The following is a 21,729-nucleotide window of genomic DNA, read 5'->3' as shown; positions in this document are numbered from 1 at the left end:
CTTGCGTAGTGAAGAACTACTAACTGTGAAATTTGTGGACAGGAGGGATGTGTACATGCTGACTATCATCCATTATGAGAGTACTTCACCTGTGCCTGTTTGGGGTCAGGTGGCTGATGTGCACAAACCTTTGTGCATTCTGGACTACAATAAGCACATGGGTGGTGTTGACTGAGTAGATCAGAGTTTGGAACCTTACACTGCTATTCGGAAAGCTTATGTTTGGTATAAGAAGTTGGCCATCCATTTTTTCAACTTAGCAACTTTTAATGCTTTTATTGTGTTCAATGAGTGTTCTCCTGCGTCCAAGTTGACATTTCTTCAGTTTCAGCATTCTGTGATATCTAGCTTTGTTGTTGTGGAACAAGTAAGTGTTCCTAGATTTGGAGTGGTGGAGGATGTGGCTCGATTGAAAGATCACCGCTTTCCTGATTACATTCCTCCCACATCTACAAAAGACTTTCCCACTAGGAGATGTAGTCTGTTGGCGAAGAGGTTTGCGGAAGGAGACTCGTCTTTTCTGCCCTGGGTGTCCTTCTAACCCTGGGCTGTGTGTGCCTGCTTGTTATAGAGCTTACCACACACAAAATAATTTTTGGGAGTATCCATGAGTGGTAAAATGAACTGCCTGGTCTGTATTTTTTTAAATTTGTATTCGGTTTTAAGGTTGGCATTAGTGCAATGTATTTAGTTTCAGATTTTGTGTTACTAGATTTGTATCTATTTGCAAATTTTTTTTTGTAAAAAAAAAAATCTAAATGTGATGGTGGTGTGTGTAGGCTGGCGCTTGGCTGGCAGTGTGCGTGGAGTGGCGCTTGGCTTGAGGTGTGCGTGGAGTGGCGCTTGGCTGGCGGTGTGCGTGCAGTGGTGCTTGGCTGGCGTTGTGTGTGGAGTGGCGCTTGGCTGGCGGTATGCGTGGAGTGGCGCTTGGCTGGCGGTCTGCGTGGAGTGGCGCTTGGCTGGCGGTGTGCATCGAGTGGCGCTTGGCTGGCGGTGTGTGTGGAGTGGCGCTTGGCTGGCGGTGTGCGTGGCTGGCGGTGTGCATGGAGTGGCGCTTGGCTGGTGTGTGTGGAGTGGCACTTGGCTGGCGGTGTGCGTGGAGTGGCGCTTGGCTGGCGGTGTGTGTGGAGTGGCGCTTGGCTGGCGATGTGCGTGGAGTGGCGCTTGGCTGGCGGTGTGTGTGGAGTGGTGCTTGGCTGGTGGTGTGCGTGGAGTGGGGCTTGGCTGGTGGTGTGCGTGGATTGGCGCTTGGCTGGCGATATGCATGGAGTGGCGCTTGGCTGGTGTGCGTGGAGTGGCGCTTGGCTGGCGGTGTGTGTGGAGTGGCGCTTGGCTGGCGGTGTGCGTGGAGTGGCGCTTGGCTGGCGATGTGCGTGGAGTGGCGCTTGGCTGGTGTGTGTGGAGTGGCACTTGGCTGGCAGTGTGTGTGGAGTGGCGCTTGGCTGCCGGTGTGCGCGGATTGGCGCTTGGCTGGCAGAGTGTGTGGATTGGCGCTAGGCTGACTATGTGCATGGCCTGGTGCTTGGATGGTGGTGTGGGTGGACTGGCGCTCGGCTGGCGGTATGTGAGTAGTTACTTTCTGTTGGTCACTACAACACTGCCAACTGAGCGCCACTCCAAACAGTCCATCACTTTGTGTAGTTGCTGTGTCTGGAATGTGGGCTTGTGAAAGTGATGGGCCCTTGAATGGTGCTGTCTGCTGGTGTGAGTGTTGTAATGTGATGGGCCCGCAGCTGGCGGTGTGAATGTTTTGTATGCGTCACACATATGAAAGGTGTATGGATGGCCTGTAAAGAGTTTGGTGCCATGACGTGTGCTTTACAGCTCACGAGCTGTGAGTCAATGGTTCAGTTTCTCATTCTTTCAATTATTAACAGTGCATTTCATTTTTGTGAAATGACTTGCTAATACAATTTTATATACTAAATCATCACTCACCCTTGTGCCAAATCCAACCAGTATGTGTGTTTGCTTGAGATTAGATGGCTGTGCAGTAATATTTCTCTTTTTTCTCTTTCTGAAGCAGGGTGTACCTTGTCCCTTTTTGTGAATGTTGTAATGTGTTGTTTTTGCTCTCGGGTGGTGTGAATGGCCTTGTGTGTATCAGGTATGAAAGGTGCGTGAATGGCCTGCTAAACGGTTGGTGCCTTGTCGTGGCTTTACAGCTCACAAGTTGCGAGTCACTGGTTCGGTGTTTATGCATTTAATTATTGACAGAGCATTTCATTTGTGTGAAATCTCTTGTTAAATAAATTTTATGCACTGAACCATCACTCGCCCTCATGCCAAATCCAACCAGTATGTTTGTGTGTTTGAGGAATAGATAGATGTGCTGGAATGTTTGACTTTTGAGCGTCTGTGTTAAGGTGTACATTCCAGCTAAGAATAACCTACTAAATGTAGATATTATTGTCAAACCATGGGAGTATATGGTGATGTCTCTCTTGTGAATTCCAAGTTAATTTTTTATCCACAATGTCCCGCAAACTTGAAAATGTCTGTCACAATTTCCATGCAATAATGTCCCAAAAATCTCACGCTGTAGAACTGAACACATAATTAAGTCAAAACAATTCGGTTTTGCACGGGAGGTCACCTAGGTTTTTGGCCCCGTGCTCGACGGCCATCTAGGGAAACCTACCAAACCCACACATTTCTGAAAAGTAGACACCCAGGGGCTTTCAAGGAGGTATGGCTTGCGTGGATCCCCCAACGTTCCCTTACCCAGAATCCCTTGCAAACCTCAATTTTAGCTGAAAAAAATAATATTTTTCACACATTTTTGTGTTGGAAAGCGTGGCATCACTGGGCTCACACAAATTTCCTACCACCCAGGTCTCCCGATAAAAATGGTGCCTCACTTGTGTGGGAGGCCCAAGTACCCGCCACAGGCAAAGGCCCAAAACATAGTAAGGCGACTTCAAAATTGCCTATGTCAAACCCACCTGCTTTTGCAAGGGGGGTCACCTGGGTTTTTGGCCCGTGCTCGACGGCCATCTAGGGAAACCTACCAAACCCACACATTTCTGAAAAGTAGACACCCGGGGGCTTACAAGGAGGTATGGCTTGCATAGATCCCCCAACGTTCCCTTACCCAGAATCCCCTGCAAACCTCAATTTTAGCTTTAAAAAATCAGTTTTTCACACATTTTCGTGTGGGAAAGCGTGGCATCACTGGGCTCACACAAATTTCCTACCACCCAGCGTTCCCCCAGGTCTCCCGATAAAAATGGTGCCTCACTTGTGTGGGAGGTCCAAGTACCCGCCACAGGCAAAGGCCTAAAACGTAGTGATGCGACTTCAAACTTGCCTATGTCAAAACCTCCTGCTTTTGCAAGGGGAGTCACCTGGGTTTTTGGCCCCGTGCTCGACGGCCATCTAGGGAAACCTACCAAACCCACACATTTCTGAAAAGTAGACACCCGGGGGCTTCCAAGGAGGTATGGCTTGCGTGGATCCCCCAACGTTCCCTTACCCAGAATCCCTTGCAGACCTTAAATGTAGCTGAAAAAAATCAGTTTTTTCACACATTTTTGTGTGGGAAAGCGTGGCATCACTGGGCTCACACAAATTTCCTACCACCCAGCGTTCCCCCAGGTCTCCCGATGAAAAGAGTGACTCGCTTCTATGGGAATCCGCGAAATGCATGGGCCCAAAACATTTTGAAGTAACATCTACGTTGCCTATCAAAAAATGAACAAACAAATAGATGTTCATGGCTTTAGTGGAACTGAGTGGATCTGGTGAGACTTGTTGTATCCTTAGATAGTTCATTCGAGCTGGACCAGCTGTCCATTAGTTCTTCTACTTTAAGAGTCCAGAAATCTCATGTAGCAAAGCAAATTCTGGTAGGAGCGAATGCTTTTGTATTGCAAAGGATGAGATTGTTGACGTTTTTCATATTTTGAATTATCAAGGAGGATAATTCCTCAACCCTTATTCTCAGACTTAGCTGTGAGTGTGCTTTGTGACATCAGATATTTTAAAAGAAGAGATGCCTCGTTGGTGAGGTTATATCCAATAAAGAGATTAGCGATTCTCAAGGTTTGAGGCTGTCCATTTTTAACTTATAAAAGGTCAGTGTGTTACACTCCATGTCTTGTATTGATTGTGATAATCTGAAACTCTTTGTAGCTGTGTATATATATATATATATATATATATATATATAAATTTTTTATTTTTTTTTGCTACGAGCACCTGGGACTGTGTGGAGCGGCGGCGGTGGTGTAACGGTGGAGCAATTGATTTTGGCCGCTTGCCCCGAGGATACGGATACACATCAACCACGGAGTGCGGAGCAAGAAACTCTGTGCCGAAAGAAAAATTGAACGGACGAAGGAGCTGCTGCCTTCACGCGGAGGGAGTGAGGACGACCGGAGAAAGCCGACGTGTGTGGGTGATCGACGGAAGCCTCCGAAGCCCGCGGTGAGTGACAGCGGCGGCAATCGCCCGAACTGAAACTGATCAAAGTGGTATCCTCTGTCCCGCAGGGTGAACATTTAAGTTTCCGAACCCCTAAAAGTAAAGTGTGGTATTACCACCGCCCCTAGAACTGTCTATGTGATATTAAGACTACTGACCAAAGACTACACAACTGTTTCCCACACATGGCTACGATGGCAGACATCACAGGCGAGAGGGAGGCGGCGGCGAACGTGATGTTCATGTCGGGAAAAGAGAAACCAGGGGCAAGCAAAGAAAGAAATGTCCCAACGGCAGGAACCACCAACCTCAAAAGTCTTTTTGTGAAACTAGAAAGACTTCAAGAGAGAGAAGTGAGGAAGTGGTGGGAAGCCACCTCCCTGGAAAAATACTTGGAGTGCAATAGAGTGCCAAGAGGTCTGCGCATTTACACGATCCCATCATATGAGAACCCGGACCCGGCCCTCCTGAAGGATTGGGCAGAATATACGGCGGAGTCCTCGAAAGGGATGGTCAGACTTCTTGTAAAGTACGCATGGAGTGACCGCGAAAAATGCTTGAAAGAAATTGCGGACCTAGAGGCTGAAATCGCAAAAGAGAAAGACATGAAAGCCTGTGATGAAATACGTGCCACAATGAGCAAAAGAATCAAGGACTACGAAATGGGGATACGAAAGAGGAAGCAAACAAAATTTCAGCGGGATGAGCAGGACTATGCATCTGGCAGGATTCTCACGTTTGCGCGAAAATTTGACGCCACACGAAAAAGATTGGCACAAGGGACGACCCAGGCAACAGGCTTAGACACAGAGGAATCAGAAGTGGAAACCTCGGATGGGGAACAAAATGGTGCCTCAGCGACAAAAAACGGAGAGGGAGAAGAGCCTTTTTTCGACGAGTACCATGTGATGAAGGAGACCCGCCAGAGACCACAGCAGAGAAAACACCCTCCACAACAAAGACAAAGAGGAGGACGAGGCGGGGGAAGAGGCACAAGGGGAAATTCGCAAAATACAACAACCCCAATGCAGACACGGAGTGCCTCCAATCGCAAAATGTAACTGGTACCGAAGAAGACAACAATGTCATCAATCTATCTAGGAGAATATTAACAACGGATGAGATAAACATACTGAAAAAAGGACTCAGCTTCTGTCCAACAAGCGAGTTTAACCTGGTAGACGCCAAAATTGACTTGTTTAAGTACATCAGGAAGTTAAAGTTCAAGAAAATCTTTCTGTTAAATCCGGATAGAGGGACCACGGCACAGTCAACAACACCAAATGTAACAGACAATGACGATCTCCTGGAAATCTTACTTACACCAACGCAAGACTTACAGGAGGGAGAACAAGGAAACAATGATGAACCAGGTACTTCCGGGCAACAAGCAAGGGATCCGAGCCATCTAAAATTGAAATCAAGAAAACTGCCAAATACGCCACATGACGCTATAGATGTTTTTAATGAAGCGGTAACAACAGATTTGGAAAGGTTGGCAAGTAGGAAGATGAACATTAAGGAGTCTAACATCACAAGAAAGGAGTGGGCAGCAATTAAATCCCTAAGAGATGACAAGACAATCGAGATCAAGCCCTCCGACAAGGGCGGGAATATTGTCATCTTCAATAAAGAACACTATGAACAGGAGGCCCACAGGCAACTGAAAGATAAGGACTGCTACGTCACAGTCAAGCGAGAGGAATTTGTCAAAAGTACCATTGTATATGAGAATCTATTGAAACAATGGAAGGATGAAGGCATGATTAGCCATGATGAATTTATATTCTTGCACTGTGACGCGCCCATGTTGCCTACCTTCTACCACTTGCCCAAAATCCACAAAAACACCAAAAGACCACCAGGGAGACCGATTGTGTCGGCAATCGGTAGCCTTTTGGAGAATACTTCACGCTTTATTGACATCTTTTTAGCGCCAATTGTGAAGGACTTGCCGTCTTATGTAAGAGACACACAGGATTTTTTAAGAATCATGGACAACATCACGTGGGGAGAGGACATGTTACTAATAACCATGGATGTCGTGAATCTATACACTTGTATAGATCACGAGCAGGGACTGTGTGCCATCAAATGGTTTCTAGAACAGAAACATCCCAAGTTTCAAACACAGAGCAACATGCTCCTCTGCATGATAAGATTCTGTTTGTTCAATAATTTCTTTTTGTTTGCTGGCCAGGTATATAAACAAATAAGAGGGACCTCTATGGGATCGTGCTTCTCCCCCAGCTACGCGAATCTTTTCGTGGGCTGGTGGGAGAAGCACGAGGCCTGGGGAGGTGAAAATGAAAAATGGAACCAAAACATACTTATGTGGACCCGTTATATTGACGATTTGTTCATAGTGTGGAGGGGGGACAGAACCTCGGCTGAGGAGTATGTTTCAGCACTCAACTTGAACAATAAGAACCTGAAATTCACCAGTGTCATGAGTAACCAAAGTGTATTTTATCTAGACCTAGAGGTTTTTGTAGAAGGGGATCATCTACACACAAGATAATACAGGAAGCCAACTGCCGGCAACGCTATACTGCATGCAGAAAGCTATCACCCTAGGAGTCTAGTGAAAAATGTACCCTATGGTGAATTTTTAAGACTCAAGAGAAACTGCTCTGAGAACAAGGACTTCAGGAAAGCACAGGTGGAAGCTAGGGGAAGATTCCAGGCGAGGGGATATTCTCGCAATATCCTAGACCAGGCCAGTGCAAAAGCAGAAACTATCAACAGGAGGGACCTCCTGCTGATAAATGAGTCTAAGAAATGTGATGAACAGGTCAGAATGATCACGACTTATAATAATAAGTCGGGAGAATTGGTCCAGTCCTTCAGGAGAAACTGGCACATTCTGCAGACTGACAACATCTTAAAACATGCGTTACAAGATAAACCATTAGTAACCTACAGAAAGTGCCAGTCCCTGTCTGACTATTTGGTTCACAGCCACTACTCCCCTGAGAAAACCACGAAACCGGTGAGCCAAGTGGTGGGCTTTTATCCCTGTTTGCGTTGCAAGGCATGCAAGTTCAGTAAAAAGGTGAAGGAGTACCCATGTAGATCAGGGGAAGACAGACCGAACAGAAAGATCTTGAAACACCTAAACTGTAATTCTGAATACACGGTCTACTGTTTGGTATGTCCATGTGAAAAAAGGTACATAGGAAGCACCATAAAACCGGCAAAGATGAGGGTCCTGGAACATATGAGGGCTATTGTGAACAAAGATAAAAACTATCCAATAGCCCGGCACTTTGCGGAACAACACCAAAGCAATAGAGACCTTCTGATGTACTACTGCATAGATCAGGTTCCGAAATCTGAAAGAGGGGGGAATAGGGAGAAGGCCCTCAGAATAATGGAATCAAAGTACATCCTAGACCTTAAGACGATGACACCTTGGGGTCTTAACAACGATGCCGAGATGTGGGTGCACCTGTGACATAAACCTGATAGAATATTCCAGCAAACGTATGGGCGCATGGTGTGACACACCCAATCACCTAAACATGACAGACTAAAAATCGAGTTTATTGAACTTGCTGAATGCCTAGAATGTAGCATATGTTGTGAGAAACTGTAAATATAGAAAGGTACCATGAACATTAGAACGAGTGGGATGAGTGTGGTAAACCGATAGCCCATACAGGGCCGCACAATGGAACACTTAGCTTTGTCCAACAGCATTTAATATCCATACAAGAGTCATTATACCAGAGTAAAATAAGTATTGTTGAACCTAGGAAGAACGAAATACTGGTAAATATGGGACAAAAGCGACAAATGACATTTATTTTGCAAATGTCGGCTTTGCACCCACTCATGAGGATAATGAGATTGGGGATACACCCCCACATAACCACTGTAAATATTGTACACAAAAATGTAAATAATATAATTCATTGGTATCAAGCTTTCTATGTGAATAATGTATATATGGTAGTCTTAACAATGATTACAGTCAAATGTCGAACACACTTTTTTATTTGCACAGTGCACTTTATTTGTCGCCATTTTGGAACAGGAAGAGAGTAATGAGTTAATGCACACTCAGTAATGGCCGCCATATAGATCAACCATGCACCATCTTTTATGTCTAGTAACAGCAGAGGCGGACTGTTTAAAATGGCGAATATGTCTGTTCACAAACGACACTGACGAAGCCTTGAGCGAAACGCGTCTGTCGGGGGTGTAAGGGGTTCGGAAGCAAAATAAAGAAAGAATAACACCTCACCTGAGTGCTGGCCGTTTTTTCTGGTAGATCACTGGAATTGTGGAACGATATATATATATATATATATTTATCAGCAAAGTGTTTCAGCCATATTAACCTGAAAAACCTCATCAATTCAACCTGCTATTGGTACAAACAGGAGTCCTTGTTTTTGGACAGCTCTACCAATCTATACTGAAGAAGTATCTCCAGTGAAACTGATCTCAGTTATTCTTTTTAATTATGAGCATTGTGAAGGATATCATTTTGTCCCTGTTCTATTCTTAGCCCACTTCTTTTTTTGTATGGTTACAATAAATATAATGGCATACATAGAACCTTTTCCCGGAACTGATCAATCAGGCGTTAGTGCCAGGAACGGAAAGTGAAGTATCTGCCTATCTAAAGACGCTAGTGGGATGATTTGGGGACTGTGGTGGGTCTTTTGCAAATGGAAGGCATAGAACCCAAAAGGCATACTAGGAAATAGGTGGAAGAAGATGATGGTCAGGGTATTATATACACCTCACCTCCAGGGTGTTGAATGTAATCTAGGTTGGGATGACTCTTTCTCCAAATCTATACTGGCACCGTTCAAGGTCTGGTAACAGATACTAGGCGATCTTGATGCGAGAAACGACACCAAGTCATGTTAATTTACATGTTTAATGTGTGGCCAGGTAATAACATCTAGTCAAATTGCTGTGGTGATAGTCAAGACAGAATCGGAATTCTTGTGTTGTCTATGAATCTACAACAGACCCATTCTGCAAAAATATAGAGTTTATTTCCATCTTTGTTTGCTCTCTTTTCTTGTTCTGATTAGACATATTACATAACGGAACAATGAAATTTAAACAAGCAGCAGTTAAAATAAAACGCTTTATATACATGGTTGAAATGAGTGAAAAAGTTCATAAATATATATACAGATATTTATTTCAGTTCTCTTTTCCCCCTGACATTCTTTTGAGCTGAGACAAAACCACAATAAGCGAGTGAATGTCCTTTTAGCCACCAGGTAAAGGCTCCTTGTTCCCCTTTGAGATGCATTCCGGGATGTGCTGCTGTTAGGCAATTGTTAGTATACGTATGCTCATCGGTTCCCTTGACTTGATTTTTAGAGCAAATTAATTCTGTTGGTAAGAAACCTAAATCTTGCACCACTTATACCATGAAGCCCCACTGTAGTCCTCTGTTAGTGCTTCATGTGAGATTTATAATCTTCTTTAAAGATACAGCTTCTGACAGGTTCAGACATGCGAGAAGGTAGGTGCCAGCAACGTTTGAGCTTACAGACTATATATACAGACAAAACTTAATTGCAGCAGCCAACCTTCTAGTCCTATTTTAGTTTTGCGTGTTTAAATTGCCCTGTATGGGTTTTCACCTGAAGGTAAAGCCTCAGCAGAAAATGCAAGGACCAATGACAATATCCAAACTCCAATAACTGTAACCACGAAGGTGGGGAAGGTCACAAAGCGAAAAGAAAGACAAGATGAGAGTGGATAGAGAAAAAGAAGATTGAAACAGGTAGGACAAGGGAATGGGTAGAGAGAACAGGCAAAGTAGGAAGATGGCGTGGTTGGGAGGAAAAGGTCCAAGGCAGCAAAGGGACTAATTAAAAGATCAACATTCAAATAGCAAGAGATAAAACACATTATAGAAAAAGAAGGAAAACAGACCACCAAAAAAGACAGAGACTGCTCATGAAGATGGCCAAGAAAGAACAGGCCCCAAAAAGTAAATATGAAAAATAAACCCTCATATAAAAATAAATCCCAAGAGACTATCGCAATAGATTTTCTGTACAATTTCAAGTATTTCTTTTCAGTTTGTGTTTCCAGTGCGCAGACCACCTTATTTCTTATAGCAAAAAAGAGCCCAATATCTGGGTTCAGGGACCTGTCTCGTGTGGTGGCTAACTTCCAGATACTATCTTAAGTGTAGCCCAACAAGAAAGAAAAAATGTCTTTCTTATAGTCCCCTCACTCACCGGAGTTTCCTCACGGTGACATGCTTCATCATCGGGGTCCTCCCAGTTCTCTACGAAAAGGGGCGTGCTACGACTTGCGAGCTACGTAGGAGCACTGAGTAGTGAAGGACTATGTGTGGTGTAAGGAATGTGAAGTGGAGTGGATGGGTGTGTGTGTGTTTAAAAATACTGTGCTAGTGGGCCTCAATGTTTTATTCTGCTCCTAGACCAGTATGTTAAAAATGGGGTTATACTGTGTACCAACCAATAATGTAGTTGGGTTCAGTATTTGGTCAACATGTTTCACGCTACCCCCAGCGTTTCTTCAGGACCATACAGGGACCAGCCCTGTATTGTACCACTCCTAAAAAACCTAAAGTTAGGAATTTATTAGTGCAACATATATTTACAGTGATTAACGTTGTCCCTATTCGGTACACACGTGGTTCTACATACATACGCTTGACTTTTAAGGCGAATGTATAGTTCAATGGTGAACCTGTAAAAGAATGAATAAAGAACAATTAAAAAACACCTCGCCCCTATCTCTGCCGAGATCGGGGACTTTTTTCGTCCTTCACAAACATGCACGTTTTTGATACATGCACATATATGCATACAGACTATATGGTGTGGTTTCACCATATTGGTGCGTGCATACTTTCAGATCCGGTGTCTGTTCGCCAGATGCCCAACAAGTGAACTTAACGTGGAAAAAGACAAACGGAAGTGACTATACATAAAACAGTGGACACACATTTAACACACAACCAAAGGAAACGTTTGAATATTTACTTTTGTTGGCGCTTAATAGCACATCATGGTCTCTTAGGGGGGCGGTATTGCCTCGGTGGAAAACAATGCTAGAAGGATTTTTAGGGTTGTAGAAGACGTGGTTAGTGATCGAGCGTCTTTTACATATATCATTTAGTTAGAGGTCTAGTACTCGCTACCCTCTCTTGGCGGTTAGGTCAGATACACTTACTTCCTAATCAGCAACCCGCGCCGTGTTACCTATCAGCTTCCCCTCGGACCGCATCTTGCAATGTGGTCCGCGGGTTTGGTTTTTGTTTGTTTCGATTTCCGGGTTGGAACTAGACCGTCCTTTTTTTCACTCCATCCTTGGTTTATTTGTTATATATCATAAACCATATCAACTAATCCTGTGGTAACTTTTTTGTCCACGTTTTCTTCAATCCCTATTTGTGAAGAATGCCCATTGTTTCATTTTTATTCTTTGTTTTTATTATAACATTACCCCAAACGTTGTGTTTTCTAAAAAGCCGGTTCGATAATAAGGGCGAGTAACAAACGGCATGGAAGAAAGACGCATGTGACGCTCGTTTGCATCCATCTAAGATGGCCGCCTGAGCGCGACGGTCTAGTTCCAACCCGGAAATCGAAACAAACAAAAACCAAACCCGCGGACCACATTGCAAGATGCGGTCCGAGGGGAAGCTGATAGGTAACACGGCGCGGGTTGCTGATTAGGAAGTAAGTGTATCTGACCTAACCGCCAAGAGAGGGTAGCGAGTACTAGACCTCTAACTAAATGATATATGTAAAAGACGCTCGATCACTAACCACGTCTTCTACAACCCTAAAAATCCTTCTAGCATTGTTTTCCACCGAGGCAATACCGCCCCCCTAAGAGACCATGATGTGCTATTAAGCGCCAACAAAAGTAAATATTCAAACGTTTCCTTTGGTTGTGTGTTAAATGTGTGTCCACTGTTTTATGTATAGTCACTTCCGTTTGTCTTTTTCCACGTTAAGTTCACTTGTTGGGCATCTGGCGAACAGACACCGGATCTGAAAGTATGCACGCACCAATATGGTGAAACCACACCATATAGTCTGTATGCATATATGTGCATGTATCAAAAACGTGCATGTTTGTGAAGGACGAAAAAAGTCCCCGATCTCGGCAGAGATAGGGGCGAGGTGTTTTTTAATTGTTCTTTATTCATTCTTTTACAGGTTCACCATTGAACTATACATTCGCCTTAAAAGTCAAGCGTATGTATGTAGAACCACGTGTGTACCGAATAGGGACAACGTTAATCACTGTAAATATATGTTGCACTAATAAATTCCTAACTTTAGGTTTTTTAGGAGTGGTACAATACAGGGCTGGTCCCTGTATGGTCCTGAAGAAACGCTGGGGGTAGCGTGAAACATGTTGACCAAATACTGAACCCAACTACATTATTGGTTGGTACACAGTATAACCCCATTTTTAACATACTGGTCTAGGAGCAGAATAAAACATTGAGGCCCACTAGCACAGTATTTTTAAACACACACACACCCATCCACTCCACTTCACATTCCTTACACCACACATAGTCCTTCACTACTCAGTGCTCCTACGTAGCTCGCAAGTCGTAGCACGCCCCTTTTCGTAGAGAACTGGGAGGACCCCGATGATGAAGCATGTCACCGTGAGGAAACTCCGGTGAGTGAGGGGACTATAAGAAAGACATTTTTTCTTTCTTGTTGGGCTACACTTAAGATAGTATCTGGAAGTTAGCCACCACACGAGACAGGTCCCTGAACCCAGATATTGGGCTCTTTTTTGCTACATTAATCTCTTTAGGAGGATGACCTGTTCTTAAGTACCTCCTTCTCCCCCCTTTTTTGTACACCTTATTTCTTAGTCAGAACCTGTGCCAGTGGCTCCGCCTTTGAAATCAGTGCTCCCTGCCATGTCCACCTTCTCATGCAAGGAATGTCTCCCCACTTTCTTACTGACCACCTCCTCATCCTCCTCAGATTCGCTGCTTTCCAGCTCATCTTCTGAGCTAGCTGCCGGAGGCGGGAAGGGCTGGTCATTGTCCATGTTCACATACGTCACATTGAGGTTAATGTAGTGTTCTCCCTTGAGGGAGCCCAGGAGGCTCTCCAGGTCAGAGATCAGCTGGGTGAAGGTAGGGCGCTCCTCGGGTCTTGGGCACCAGCAGCTCAACATGATCCTGTATCTGAGAAAGGTACAAACATGAATACTTTACATGTGATAGAGGATGGAGATTCTCATACAATGGTGACTTGGGTGGGGAGCTTTTTAAAGGAGTTTGTGAAATTTTTGTTTTAATCATTTTCAAAAACATAGGTGTAATTCATGGAATAGATTTTGTCTGCATTTTAAATAGCTTTATTTCGCAGGGTATATCTTGCACAAATAATTCAAACACGATACAGCACGGAAACGTGTTCAAGGAGGATATTTCTTGTTTGGGAAGAAAGTGCATTCTTGCAAAACATTTCCTATGTAAACCTGTCAAACTGAGGCCAAACAATTAAGCAAAATTTCACATGGTGACCAAAAGATTGAAATTTATGCACATTTAAACGAGAGTATGGCAGTGTAAAAAATGTTTTGCACATGCCTAATGTATAGCCCTTTGAAAATAATCACTGGGCTGGCAAATGGACACATTTTCACCCCTCTTACACAAATTAGATTGGAAATGAGTGCAGAAGATTTAATTTCTATGATGGGGTAGCTCAGGAGATGGAGGAATATAGGGCATTTTGGTTCAGTGTTCTAGCACTGAATAAGCCTTTCACTATTAGGCCTACACATAAGAGAACTGATACAGCAAGCCAGTGGGGTTTACCTCTGTGGTTGGAAAGGCAAGGGATTGGCATAAAGAAGTACGTGGAGATGCGCATGAGACTAGCATAGGGATAAAAAGCTTTTAACTGTATGATGGAAAGGCAAACCGGTAAATAGTAGACAGTCAAATTCATTGTTAAAAACACATTGAAACTATAGCCATCTACGATTCTTAAATAGCTTAATTAATTTGGAATTTGAGAGAATAATGTAAAGCCTTAGATCTTTAGTACTGAGTGTCTCCAGGGATTGGTACTGGAATACAGAACCATATACCCTTTGATTGCATAACTAAGTGGTGTTGAAATAGAAGAAAAGTAGTTTCTTCTTTGTTAAATGTTTGCCACAGAAAACAAAATGCCTCTCTGGGGTCATATTGCGTGTCTCAATAACATAGAAGTATTAAGGGACAATGTAAGCCAATCTATGGTAAATTGCTAGTATAATTTCAAAGCCAGCTAGTTCCTGTGTCTTATATGTTGCACCCTTATTACAAAATCTATCACAACTAAGGCTCCCTGATTTCTGTTTTTACTGATTTTTACAGATAAATACAGAAAACAATATGTTTTCTGCTTGCATTTATTTTTAAAAGTGGATAAATACAGAAAATTGTGCTTTTTTTAAGTGACTCTGTGCTGTCTTTCATGAATTATAGCCCAACAGCTGAGCATATGGACATCATGGGAAAATAAAAAACAGGGTGAAATTTGTTTAAATAACAGCATGTGTCAATATACATTTGTGGTATGATGCTAGTATTTACCAGTAGATGATATATTGTTATGTAATATTTGGCAGCTTAAATAGCTAAAACACGACAGACATCAAAGTATGAGTGCGCATCTATCAGTTAAATAAATATCGAAATGTACAGTTTTACAACTTCATTTATACGCAAAACACAAAATAAATATGGTAAACTACAGATAAAATGGCCAAAAAATAAATATAGATTAATACAGACAAAAATGTTAAAAAAATAATACCATAAAACCAGGAGCCCTAATCATAACTAATAACTGGACAGAACTATTCACACTTGCAGCTGTACTTACAGCGGATCTGGACAGTACTCCGGCTGAGGTAAACGCCTGCCTCTGAACAAATAGCGGGTGATGTCATAGGGATCAACCTCCGGGTACGGAGAGGCACCCCTTGTTAGCAGCTCCCAAACCAGGACACCGAACGACCACTAAAAATGTAGAGAAAGCAATAGGGTGAGGTGCTGAAGAAAGGAGGTATAATAAGAATTCATTCCATACTGCACAAAATAAGAAAAAGGTTGCACAGTCGTTTGATATGAACCTGCTCCTGCAAAGCCTCGACATAATAAGCACACTTAAAGTGAGAGGATATGGCAAAGACGGATGTACTGTTAGCTAGCTGTAGAATGAGGTCTGAGACCATTATAGGATAGGGTGCTTTAGAGCATTAGCGGTGTGCAAAATAGTGTAATTGTTTTTTGAAGGTATTTTGGAAAATATCAGACAATTTGTATGAAATATGCTTTACTGTTACTGGAGAGAAAATGTAAAGAGAGGAAATGCTTCATGTAAAATAAGTATTTAGATTCCAGCAAGCACTATGGTGCAGAGATTTTCCCTAGCGTGGGATATTTTTTGTGTGAACTAGGCACCAGCCACGGAAGAGGATGTGAAAGTGCATAAAGCGAAATTTCAGGTTTTTCCCATTACGTGAATTTTACTAATTTCAAAAATGTCACCTGCATAATTCAAATTCTTCCTAGGCTTTCCTTCCCTTGCGTTTCATCTGCAGGTGCGACAATAACACTAGAAGCCCCACACTGGAGTATTTTACTGCAGGGTCTTTTTTGCAAGTGGAGCATGAGGAGTTTAGAATTGAATTTTCAGTACATGTTGCTATCAGTAGCGGTTGCTACTGGGCAGTAGTGATGGGGGAGGTGTTAAGACAAAAAGAAAATTGCATTTAGCCGCTGGCCGCTGCTTCTCCTCTGTTCTCTTTGGTCGACGCAGGAAGCAGACTCCCCTAAGCCAATTACGACTTTGCGGTCACCAGCATGACAGCAGCATTATGATTGATCTGAGCACTGTTGTTCGGCGCTCAGACAGGCATGTGGGAGCCTGTGCAGGTTCTACACCAGTAATACAGCCGGGTGGAGAAGATGCTAAGTGTGCATTTGTGTTTAGCCGGTCCAAGACAGCCGGACAAAAAATCATGCGCACTTAGAAAGTGGTAACCACTCCTCCCACTTCTGTATGGGCAACCCCTTCCCGCTCCTTCCTCCCCCTGCTGTATGGGCAACCCCTTCCCGCACCTTCATAGTCAATACTGTAAAATAAAATTATATTAACATGATGTTATTATCATTTTTTTTTTCCTGTGCAGTGACACTCCTCCGCCTAAGCAGAGGAGCCACCACTGGTTGCTATAAGAAAGGGAGAAGCTACTTGGATAAATAACTAATATTTTATATTTAGAAACAATTAGGTTTGCATGACCATTACGACCCTAAAATTACAGGAATTCAGTAAATTAATAAAGAAACAGAGAGAGACTTTTTGGACCAGATAAAGGGAGACAACAATTGGGAGATTTTTTGTCGAATAGTGTGATGGTCCCAGGCCTGGGAAGTCAAGATATGACAATGGTCATGAACAAGGAAGATTAGCAGAACACAGATGGCTGCACAGCAGCCCAAAGCTAAGTGGAGTTTAGGCTTTCCATATCTGAGACACCAACCTCTTCACGCAGTAGGACTGGGTTAGCTCTGAGATGTACAGAAGCAAAATCATATCTTGATCCAGTGTGACGAAGTACTGGACAGACCCCCATTCTTAAACACTGTCATAATATATCACTTTGTGTCTTCACCGGGTTATTAGGAACCAGGAACCCTATCATAAGTACTCTGCACAGTTCCAATAACGCCTCACACATAATGAACTTAGAATCCTGCTAAGAGGTGTATTTATGGAGTAACAGGTGTCCTTGAGGCAGCATCGAAAATGCAGTTCCATCTACATACACTGCTCCACTAATCTGAAAAAGCTACGTAAACATAAATACGCTGCACTCGTTCACGGACATAAACACAAATACATCATCATTCTGGTCCTTGCCACTTACAAAGTTATGAAGTAACTCATCAGGTCTTCCACAGTAGTTCTTGAAGTACGTCTTCCATACCTAAAGCTTGGTTGCGCTTAGAGTCTCATGCTGAGAAACTAATATGTACCCAACTGAGTGCTAATTCTTGCGTAGAGTCCTCCTCCCAATCTTGGTGCGCTAAAGTCCTACTTTGCTAGTCTCACCCACTGGGGTTGGAATCTTTTATCATTGTTGACCCCCAGCACTTCACCAATTTACTGTCAACAAAAAAATGTGTTTCTTTCAGGTTCCTCTATCTCGTCTGCTTCAAGCCTCTTAAAGACATATTGGAGACCAGAGCCCGTATTATGCATAGTTCCCCCAAGGGCGCAAAAGGCATGTGCGCCAGTCTGTGCTCATCTGGGGCACTGTGCTTTTACAAGAAGAGGCCACTGGGGTCCTTAAACCCTTTAGATATCCCCACACAAGGGATCTCTGTGGCCTCCTTTAAAGAGCTGGTGGCATCACCTGTACTGTGAAACACAGAGCAGCCTGTAAGCAACTGCTCCATATTTCACTGAATGTACTGCCCCCATGGCAGTCACAACTTTGCACCTGAAATGGGAGCAGCACATTCATGATAATAGGGCACACAGTCCCAGTCTCCGTCAGACACACCTTTTGAAAGGTGCTCCTTTTGCAGAATTGAACAGTGCTCCCATTCTGTAATCAGGATCCAGGATGGACCACAGAAATGTGCACACTGGTGGCTGAGACCTGATCCTTGTGCCAGACCATTAAGTACAGGGGTCCCACCAGTCCAGGAGAGGACCCTCCTTCAGGATTAGGGGATGTATTGAAGGGTGTTAATCTTTACCCTAAACTTCATGCCAGATTTCCAATGTTAAGGCAACACAGGACCGCAGACAGGCAGCTCATCTACAAATTCTCCACTGGGTCTCAATCGCTTTGCAGATTGACTTGGAAATCTTCCACAGAATCCTAGTTTCTCACTTCAGCCACTTACCTGCATGCACAATCAATCACTCATTTCCTGGTACCTTTTGGACATGTACATTGCTTAGGTTTTTTCCTGTGCTCAGTGCATGCCCAGAGGCACGCACATACACTAAACATACTCCTACCTGAGCAAGCATACATTTCCCACACAGTAAGGAAGACATTGCTACAAAAGGGAGGTGTATAGTTAGGCATCAAGGCACCTTCAAACATTCTGTGACTGTGGTCAGCATCTGATAAGGCTAAGTAAATGCTACACAATAAAAAATGCTCACCAGTCAAACAAGAAAGGGGAGCATGAGCAAGCCCCATGAGGTGCTGAACAAGAGCCTAAAAATCCACACCCTCTCTAGACCCTATAATCCATCATGTCAGACTATCGGTGATACATCATCCAGATAATCACCTCACTCCTCTCGTGTACCAAATAAACTTACTACATCAGACTTGGTTGTGAACTTCTGTGTCTGCAGGCTCTCAAGTGCCATCCACTTCACAGGAAGCCTGGCCTTCTTGTGCCGTCGAATGCTGTAATACTCTTTATCAAAGACGTCCCTGGCAAGTCCAAAGTCTGCCACCTTGACTATAAATGTTTCATCCATCCTAGAATAAAGATATAATGTTAGATGACAAATAGCATACTCTTTAGATGGGTATGGGTTTAGTGGAAAGTGGATAACATATAAAGCTCTTTATAGGGTACTACACATACTGTTAACAGGACCTTAACTCTCAATACTTAAGCAGAAAAGGAAGCACTGAGTGTTCTTGCCACAGCTATCGACTGTGTAGTATCAAGGAAGATTGAAGCACAATTTTGGAGCTGGATAACAACAATCAGCAATGGATCAGGTTATCTATGTGTGTACTGGAAATCAGGTGCAAATTTCAGGGACCGCCTGTGTTAGGAGCGGGAAGGAGGCTGCTATTTCTGGACAGATGTAGTCTGTATGAGGCATGAGTTTTAAAGAATATGTGTGATTTGCAGGCCCTCCGCAGACATATCTTAGTCGAGGTCACAAGTATCAAGATATATGTACACACACACACATATATTACTTAGTGGCGATCGCCACTAGGTAGTTATAGTTAGGTTTGCTTTTCCTTAGACAGAGTGGTTTTTACTTTGCTAATAACTTTGACCCCGTTTGGCGAATCTCCACAAAAAATTCCAAAAAAAAAGGTTAATTCGCCTTAGCTTCTTCAAAGGGACAAAGAAAAGGGGGGGCTGGTCCAAAACAAAACAAATCCCCATTCATTTTCTATAGACTTCTTTAGGCAAGGCTACAGCAAATACTGCTGAACAGATTGCACCAAATTTGGTAGGAGGCTAGATTTAGATCCATATATTGTGCTTACTGTGATTTAGTGTAAATCCATTCAGTAGTTTTTGAGATATTACGGATAAAAAATGATTGCAAATTTTGGCGGTTGGGTTCATGAAAGTCTCACGGGTGTCCTGCGATGGTCCAAAATCAAAAATAGAGCCATGTGATTACTCAAGAGACCTGTTTTTCCTGCGAGCCTCCATGTGCCTGTTGGAGCGATAGGCTCCAGTGAAAGCAAGTGTTCTGATTGGCTGTCTGTTGAAACGTTAGATATGAAATGGCCGCCATTAATGTTTACTGTGATAAATTGGAGGTGTTGTAGAAATGAAGTAAAAAAGCTGTATAACGGGTAGGCAGAAAGGCAGGCTTGTCCCCCTAGGTTTAGAGAGGAGGGAACCAATTATGATGTCGGTTGTAAAGCTTCCGACTGCAGGTCAGAGGCTTTCCGACAGATATCTCCGGTTTTAATTCCAACCGCCCAACAACAATGTAGGCGGTTGGAATTGAAACCAGACGGTCATTCCAGCTGGATTCTGATGGGCTCAAGGAGCCTGTCGGCCAGTAGGAGGCCCCACGTAATCCCTTAGGAAGGCGTTTCTGCCGTCGGGATTACAATGTCATTTTTCGACAGGCTTTCCATGTCAGGTTTTTCAACATGGAAAGCCTGTCGGAAAGCGGCTTTGGTGGCACTTAGCAGGGCCCCGATTCCTCCACGGGCTCCAGTTGGGGGCCAAGGGGGCACCTACAGTGCCCCCACCTGTTAATCTCTGTCACCCGTCATCTGAGAAAGAGTTCTGGAAGGGGAGGGTTGTCACTTCCCACATCTTACTACACACATCTGTCATCTGATACATTACATGATTGGATGACATAGTACATGTTCTTCAGTCATACGATCCTGCAAAAACATTATTCATGGGTACATCTTACATATCTTCTACAAGTCTCTCTTGTCTACGCATCTCCATTTCAACAGTAGGTGACACACAGAGATCTCCCCTGTATTTATTCAACTGTGACCACTTCCTATCCCATTTCTTGAGGCATCCTCGAGCCTTGTAGACCTCTGACTCTGCCAGCATACATCTATCCACTTCTGTGACCCACAGGGTGACACGAGGCGGGTTTACACTCCCCCAGCCAACTCTCTCTTTGCTAGCATGTACCCCAGTGTTGTGAATTGTTGCACGACTTCCGTCAGGTCCGAAGCCTCCCAGATGTTTAATATTCCCAACAGTGGGGTCAGTACTATAGCTTTCCCCAGGGCTGTGCACATGCGAGTCGTGGCTCCCTCCCACAAGGGACGTACCATGGGGCAGGACCACAACGTATGATAGAATGTGGCTTTCTGATCACAGCCCCTTATACAAGGTCATCAGGCCTAGACCCTATCCTAGCCAGAACTGTCCCTGCCATGTACGATCAGTGGAGTATTCTAAGCTGAATCAGTCTAAATCTCTGGGTGATTGCCGCAGCACACGAGGACATTAGCGCCGACTGCCAGTCTTTGTCCTCTATAGGTCCTATGTCGCTTTGCCACCGCTACCTGAGCTTCGGGAAATCGTCTGGTAGGTTGTTACTCAGCTTCTTATATGTCAAAGATATTGCCTTCGAGTCCAGCGGCCGATCAAGCAGGCGATCCTCAAGAGGTGACGCCTCAGGTATGTCTTGGGGAGATGGAAACGCTGCCTGTAACGCATGCCTGAGTTGCAGATATCTGTACATTTCTCCCTGTGCCAGCTGATATTGCTTCTAAAGCTCACTAAAGGTCAGTATTTCCCTCTTTTTACCCAAATCCCTCACTGTTGACACCCCAATCAGGTCCCATTTATCAAATTCGGGCTGGTAGCCCAGCATTCCCAGTTTTTGAGTAAACCACTGTGGTGTGGCTAGCGAGAGAGTGCCTGTCTAACCTAACCGAGAGGTGACTATACGCCAGATTTCCAGTGTGGGTTTGGTCGGTCCGAAGAACTTCCTCTTATTTTTCCTATCAGAGGTATACAAGGCCCCCAGATAATCAGAACGGTCAGTTTGGTACCTATCGAGAGTATACGCTGGGTCA

At 43.8% G+C, this 21,729-nt stretch overlaps 1 protein-coding gene across 1 annotated transcript in view; it reads right to left on the bottom strand.

Moving 5' to 3' along the window:
* Positions 1-9,418: 9,418 nt before the first annotated feature.
* Positions 9,419-21,729, bottom strand: part of MST1R (macrophage stimulating 1 receptor) — a 397,230-nt gene continuing 384,919 nt past the window's right edge. The window contains exons 19-22 of the mRNA XM_086938800.1: positions 18,777-18,942; positions 15,306-15,442; positions 13,277-13,609; positions 9,419-10,512 (exon numbers count right to left, since the gene is read on the bottom strand). Coding sequence (XP_086794926.1) covers positions 13,285-13,609; positions 15,306-15,442; positions 18,777-18,942 — 628 coding nt within the window. The 3' untranslated portion in view covers positions 9,419-10,512; positions 13,277-13,284. The remainder of the gene's footprint in view (positions 10,513-13,276; positions 13,610-15,305; positions 15,443-18,776; positions 18,943-21,729) is intronic.

Source organism: Lissotriton vulgaris, chromosome 9 (genome assembly GCF_964263255.1).
Source record: "Lissotriton vulgaris chromosome 9, aLisVul1.2, whole genome shotgun sequence".
In the NCBI taxonomy this organism is placed as follows: domain Eukaryota; kingdom Metazoa; phylum Chordata; class Amphibia; order Caudata; family Salamandridae; genus Lissotriton; species Lissotriton vulgaris.
The sequence above is the reverse complement of the archived record's forward strand: the minus strand, read 5'-3'. Positions and strand labels throughout refer to the sequence as shown.